At 36.4% G+C, this 7565-nt stretch overlaps 1 protein-coding gene across 1 annotated transcript; it reads left to right on the top strand.

The window, feature by feature from the left end:
* Nucleotides 1–2434: 2434 nt before the first annotated feature.
* Nucleotides 2435–7365, top strand: LOC113219717 (protein unc-13 homolog C-like). Its single transcript, XM_026447027.1, has 3 exons — nt 2435–2544; nt 3918–4077; nt 6785–7365. Exons 2-3 carry the CDS (start codon nt 3956–3958, stop codon nt 7068–7070), a joined length of 408 nt encoding a protein of 135 aa, XP_026302812.1. The 5' UTR covers nt 2435–2544; nt 3918–3955; the 3' UTR covers nt 7071–7365.
* The last annotated feature ends 200 nt before the right edge of the window (nt 7366–7565 follow it).

Raw genomic sequence — 7565 nt, forward strand, 5'->3', positions numbered from 1 at the left:
CATGAAAGCAGAATCGTGTAGTTCCAAAGTGAAAATTCTAAATAGCATGACTAATAAGCAATAAGAGCAATGATAATACTTTCTAGCCCGTTGTTTCTAACCCACAATTTTCAGAAAATTTATGTTAATTTATGTTCCACATTGTACTTTAGGTTTGTACTACCTTGCACATCCAGTTCTCAAGATTTATATCTCATTGAAGAGTAAATTTTGTCTTAGAAAAGGAAATATGTATTTTGAGAAACTAGTAAATGTTTCCACCCAGGAGATTTCAGAAAAGTATTCAGGCACTGCTGAGTACATAAGAAAGATTTTTAAATCCTCCGCCCCTGACATCAATACAACCCTCAATATCTTATTAGAAAACACACACACAGGTACGGTGTATAAATGGAAGACGGCAGATAAGCATTGAGAAAGGAAAAACCTACATTGTATATGTTTAGCGTCCCTTCTCTTAAAGGTTTTAGGCACATTTCTTCAGATGTTACTTGTCTTAAAACAGCTAAGTCTTCCTTCATAACTAAGGACACCAAACCGAAACTGATACTGCCCTACTTAGAATGTTATGGCCAGGTGCAGCACTTTCAGATCTCACAATCCAGGTTCATACTGTATTTAGTTACTCGTGCTGCTAGAGAATTACTCATTTCTTAAGGTTTCATTCTGCTCACATTGAAGCTTTGGCTCAAAGCTCTATTCTCGGCTGGGCATGGCAGCTCACGCCCATAATTCCAGCACTTTGGGAGGCCCAGGCGTGCTGGTGCACACTTCTCGTCCCAGGTACTTGGGAAGCTGAGGTGGGAGAATCACCTGAGCCCTACAAATCGAGCCTGGAGTGCGCTAGGATTGCACCACTGCACTCCAGCTTGAGCAACAGAGCAAGACCCTGTCTCAAAAAAAAAAAAAAAGAAACCTCTCTCCCAAAAGCAGGCTATAATCGTGACTTCAGTAGTACAAAGAGTAAAAGATAAAGGTATGACCTCTTTCTCCTGGTGGCAGTCTCCCTGGCATGGGGGAAGAAGGAAAGAAAAAAGATGACTCCATTTGTACTTCAGTGGTGACCTTTAGTGGTGAGGGGTCATTGTCTATTTGGTTAGTGGGAAGGGTTGCTCTAAAATTCTTATGTCCAAAGCGACCACTTTCTATCTTCCAGTCCTTTTATCATCAAAATGGCTGTGCCAAAGAGAGAGGCCCTTGTGGTGAACTGGCTCATCTCAGCAGGTTCCCTTGAAAGGTTCTGGGCCAAATCCTGATGATTCTCTCAAGATAGAAACTGAAAGTCTTTCAGAATCTTTGGTTCTGGGCTTTCAGCATTAGCCTTCATTTTTATGAAATAAGATCTGTATTACTCTAATATATTGCAAATGAGATTGCAAAAGTTATAATTTCTATGGGTAGAAATTAAAATTCCACATAACTTTGACAAAAATACTATGCTTTTAAAAACTATACTGTAGATAAATTTGTAGCATAATAATTATAGTTTATAATAAGGAATTAAAAACAATTGAAATATGGTTAAATTATATATTCATATAATGATTATAATAATTATAGTTTATAATAAGGAATTAAAAACAATTGAAATATGGTTAAATTATATATTCATATAATGGATTAAATGTCAAACATTAATGTTTTATTTTCCAAGCATGTAGTCATTGAACATTTACCAATGAACTGGAATGACCTGCATGATAAATTTTTACATTAAAAGATAAAGGCCTGGTAACAAATAGAGCATGTGCTTCAGTTTGGGGAAAATGTTGTATGTGTTCATAAGTGATATGTTAATGTGAATATAGTAAGAGGTTGGTATCATCCTCATTTAAGAAATAGGATCATAGAAGCAGTGGTGGCATACTGTGATTTGAACTCACGTTTATCTGAACCCAAATCACAGGCCCTTTCCGATACAGTAAGTTTTAACCCCTGACTAATCTTTCCCAGGATAGAGTTGACTTTTTAAAATGCTATTGGTAGACCCTGCAAATATATTACAACAACTTATTTACATGTGGGTCTCCCCTGGCCAACTATGAGTTTCCTGAAGGTAGGTACCCTAACAAAGCTACCTTTCTGTTCCCAGTGCTCTGGTATGGCACATTGTAGAAAAGTTCTTAAAGTAATAAAAAGCAATGGTGCGTCCTTGTGTGCAAGCAATGAATATAACTTCATTAAGCGGCTAGGAAATCAACCGAAGTTCTTTGATCCATCAAAGCAGTAACAAAATGTCTTAGGATTTCTGCAGACCAAATGAAATTTTAGTTCAGTGGGGGTAATTATTACATCTAAGCCTCAGACTTACCTATCAAACCTAAGGGAATATTATGCTATGAATGAACTATTCATTTCCAATAATACATTTTATGTCTCATGCATAGAATGAAATTGTCCATTATTAACTAGTCTGAAAGTTCAGGCCAGTAAACCTCTGCTTATTTTCAGGTCTTTCCTCCAAAGATGCCGTGGGTCAGATATCTGTTCACGTGGACATCACAACCACCCCAGGAACGGGCGATCATAAAGTCACTGTAAAAGGTATGCTTCAGGTCTAGATACATCAAAACAGCCTTCTAAACTTCTGCAGCAATACTGATATCAGCAATGCATCTTCTCTTGCATTTTTAAGTTTTAAAAAATATGCATAATTATTTCAGGGCATGCTCAAAATTTCCTAATGAAACCCAAACTTTTGATTTAAAATAGACAAATAAATATCAGTGGCACTAATGTTTAACATGTATTATTCAAAATACATAAATACACTGATTAAATATACAAACTAACTTTATCGGATATTTATTTTGTGGTTGGTGCCATGATATTCATTGAAAACTTGTACTTTAAATATTAAGTCAGTATGTTCTTAACTATTCACAAAACCTGCTTCTTTTTCTATGATTTCCAACAACTGGCTTAGAGTTTTTTATAATGAGTGGCTCGATTTGTTGGTTTTATATTGTAAAAGCAGCCTGAATGCAGGGGTAATTTCAAAGATGAAATTAAAGGATTAACATTTTGTTCACCATACACTCGTTCTATATTAGTCATTTCAATACTCACTTTGAGCAAAACCAGGGTTGCCCAATATATTTCAGAATTACATTACATATTGTATCTTTACATCATGAAAGTAAAATAGCTATATTTTACAAAAGATTATGTACAGTACTATATATTGTCAATTTCCTTAAATATTTTTGAAAAATATGTTGCCAACATGTGAAAGGTTAACGAATCTTTTGCAGTAGTGATTTTAATTATAAGACTTCGCTTGAGGATGAGCAAAGGGATTTACACATGAGAATGTTCATTTAGTAATTTTTTATGATGAGTGAAATTTAAAAACAGTTATAATATCTAACAAGTGACTGGCTTAATATAGGATGAAATAGCCACAGAGCAAAATATTAGTAGCAATTGAAAAAATATATAATGAATTAGAAAATTAGCCACGATAGACTTAAAAAATAAAACTATTTATAAGATTGCAACACATTATAATATCATTTTGTATATAAAGTAACTAAATATTGAAAGCATACAATCCAAACTATTGTCATTGGCTGGTAAATTTATAGATTTTATCTATTTCCTGATGAGCATATCTTAATTTTCAATATGAACAACACCATGTTTTTACAAGAGGAGGAGAGCGGTAACTTTTCATTAGTAACAGATGTCATTTTAATTACAGCGAACTTTTCACCAAAGCCACACAGCTTGAAGCTGAAAAGCTTCATCAAGTGTGCATTCCAGAAAGAAAATTGTGTTTTATTGGAGTACAGTGTCTTGTCATTGGGGTTAGGGCACTATTATTAACTTTTGACTTCATAAATCACTTTTAAAAATGCACTCTAAATTTCCACACCTTTGTTTGCTAAAATGTGATACTTCCTTTCCTTTTTTAGTGATTGCCATTAATGACCTCAACTGGCAGACCACAGCAATGTTCCGCCCCTTTGTGGAAGTTTGTATACTGGGACCCAACCTTGGAGACAAGAAGAGAAAACAAGGCACAAAAACAAAAAGCAACACGTGGTCACCAAAGTACAATGAAACGTTTCAGTTGTAAGTCACAAACCCACCTTACTTATGCCTCTAGGCAATAGTTATTGTACAGCTGACTTTACTGAGGGATTCGGAGTGGGAAGGGCTAAGGAAAATGAAGAAGGCTCTGTTTTTAGTTCCCTTCGATTCATTCAGTATCTGTTCAGGGCCTACTATGTATCACCGGATGTTATAGTCATTAGGTGTATATATCATAGTAGGTGTCTGAATAAATCTTTTGCAGTACACTCACGTAAGTTACTTTCTACAGATGAGGAATGTATGATACAGTCACAAAATATTTGTCATACGGCATTCAATACTATATGCAGAAGTATGTGGTAAGTGCTATGACTAGCTGCTTTGCCTGGGAGGTCAGGGAAGCCTCTCTGAGCACGTGACTTTTAAACTGAAACCTGTACAAATAAAAAGTCAACCAGGCATGGAAGAGCAGAACATTTCAGACCAAGTGAAATAGCCAGTACAAGGACTCTAAGGCAAGAACAAGTCTGGGATATTTAACAAGCAGCACATCAAAGATAAAGGAGTGAGATCCAGTTACTTTGGAGAAGAGGTCAAGGTACAGATTCCGTGTCACACAGGGATATGCAATTCTAAATTCAATAGGTGGTCCGCGGAAGGGTTTTCAAATGAAGAGATGAAAATATGATTTACATCTTTGTTTCTTGTGTACAGAAATAATTATATGGTGGTAAGACCAAATATGTAAAGATCAGTTAGAAGGCTATTGCAATAGTACAGGCAATAGCTATGAGTGACTAACCAGATTGTAGTAGGGAAATAGATGGGGAAGATTCTCTATCATGTGTGGAAAGTAGACTCTTGCCATAGGCTAGAGGTAGAACATGAAAGAGAAATTCCCAAGAATGCTCAACTTAGAGTAAATCAAAATGAGCTTACTTACAAAGGAATTCACAAAGTGGTTAAGTGTAGGGAAATGTAAGTAATAATGGGACCTGGGGCTAATAGTAACCAGGCTATTACCATGCTTATGCCGGAGAAGAGTAGAGAAAGAGTCATTACTAAAATTAGGAAAATGAAAACTTGATGTATACTCAGCCTTCAGCTGCCTTGAAAGCAGCAGTGACATTCCATGGAGGGCAACAGCCTACTGGAGGCAGCCTCACAGGCAAAGAGCCAGGGAAATAGACTCTGACTTCACTCTCCTCACTGCCAACCTCTTCATTGGGTTCCCTTTTGGCCAAAATCTACTGGAAGCAAGAAGAAACCCTACTGAGGCAGTCCAAACAGATGAGTTTTCCTATTGCAAACAGCAAAAATTAGGGTGGATCCACGGGGAGCAAGTGGGAGACACCTGATACTGAATAAAATCAAGGATGACCCCTAATTTTTGCCATAAGTAGTTGGGAAGATAGTAATTTACCAAGATGGAAGATGATGAAAATGTTTTAAATCTATTAATTTGGAGAAGGCTGTCAGACTCTCAAGGGATGTCACTTAATTCAAAAAATACTCGAACCTAGGAATGGATACATAGAGAAGTTACAAGGCCTAGGACAAAGCCCTAAGGATTTACACGCCAAAACAGTCCCTTACAGGTTTTTGTTCATGATATCCTGTAGTCATTTCAGCACTCTGCTCTGAATATTTCATCCTCTTATCACTTAATAAAACTGAAGTATCCTACTCTATCAAAAGGGTCCTGGTCCTAATAGATCACATTTCCTGCTAATAAACCAGCTAACAACATTTCACTATCTACTTCTCCACCTTACACAAAAACCTGGACCCAACTAAAGTTTCTTGTTAAATTTAACACAGTGAGCTACTTAAAGGCAGCATTTTTAATTCAAGAGATCTGGTTCCCATCATATTTTGCTCTTCTAGTCTTACCCCTAGGCTTCCATTTTCTTTCACATTATTTCAGATACTCCCTAAAGTACAAAGTTTAGTTACCAGCGTTTCCTGGAAATGACAGTTTGACTCTGCAAAATGTTTCATCAGAAAAAAGTCACCTGTAAAAGGAAGGGATTTGGAAGCTGGTACTGCTGAGGGCTAGATGTACAGTCATTAGAAAGTGAAAAAGAATGAACACAACTAAGGGGTGGAGGAAGACTGTCTACCATATCACCACTTGGCCTTCTTTATTCTGTTGACTGACAAGCTGTCTTAGGTAGCTGTGAGAAGAGGCCACACACTTGACAGTTCTCACTGTTACCATAGGAAAGTTCTCACTGTTACCATAGGTGATTCATTGGCATTGAATCGCCAGGCTCTGCTGGAATTGATTTACTCTGGAGATTTGTATCCAATTTAGCATATTGTGAATAGTGCTTGATGGGCTGTGCAGTGTATTCCCCTGAGAAAAGACTCCTAGCTGTAATAGCTTATTCAGGATTTGGAGGTAAAGTGATAGTAGTAACTGATATTGACATGGCATAGAAACTCTACCAAGAGGTAGCCATTACCCTGGCCTAGCCCCCATGACTCCTGTCCAACTCCACTGTACCCGCAATCAGGAGACCCTGCCTCTACTGATTAATTCCCATTTTTCTGTCTAGGGAAAAAGTAATTTTAAAATTAGCCTTCTAAGTCAAATTTAAAGGGTTACAATACACTGATATTCTATTTGCCAACGTAATAATCAGATCCAATTGTATACAATTTGCAGCAGTATTTGAGAACCATATTGATGCCTAGTGGAAGTAAAATTTTGGCTCAAAATTTGTATTTTTAATCCACACAGCATTCTGGGAAAGGAAAATCGACCAGGGGCTTATGAACTTCATCTCTCAGTTAAGGATTACTGCTTTGCCAGAGAAGATCGAATTATCGGAATGACAGTCATTCAGCTACAGAACATAGCAGAAAAGGGAAGCTATGGGGCATGGTATCCTCTTCTGAAAAATATCTCTATGGATGAAACTGGTTTGACTATCCTTAGAATACTCTCTCAGAGGACCAGTGATGATGTGGCTAAAGAATTTGTAAGACTTAAATCGGAAACAAGATCTACTGAAGAGAGTGCTTGAAACAAACACTGCAAGCTAAATTCATAACTATAATTGTTTGACTACTGCATGCATGTGCATATACATGGGAATGTTTATTTCACTACATTTCAATGTTTGCCAGTACTCATGTACGATGTCTACAAGGTATGTAAAAAAAACCTGCTGAACTTTTATACCAATTCTGGTCTTTGGGAAATAAGTATTCCAATGAAGTGCCAAAATTATGATGTAAAGTGAAATATCAAGAACACCTTTTCACATGTTTATTTTGTTTCTTTACCTATTTCACATTCACTAAACATAATTTTTAAAACTAGTCTTTTGGGTTTGCCCATCTTTGTTAAATTAGTCTTTGTTAAATTAGTTTATATTGCCCATAGATCAGAAAACATTTATTACTCAATTTCCATTTTATTTACTTACCTCATTATAGATGTCTTACAAATACCCTTTTCTACCATAACTAGAAATGCAGTCAGTCACTTCTAGAAAGCATTTGTAATTTTATAGTTG

Source organism: Piliocolobus tephrosceles, chromosome 6 (genome assembly GCF_002776525.5).
Source record: "Piliocolobus tephrosceles isolate RC106 chromosome 6, ASM277652v3, whole genome shotgun sequence".
NCBI lineage: Eukaryota > Metazoa > Chordata > Mammalia > Primates > Cercopithecidae > Piliocolobus > Piliocolobus tephrosceles.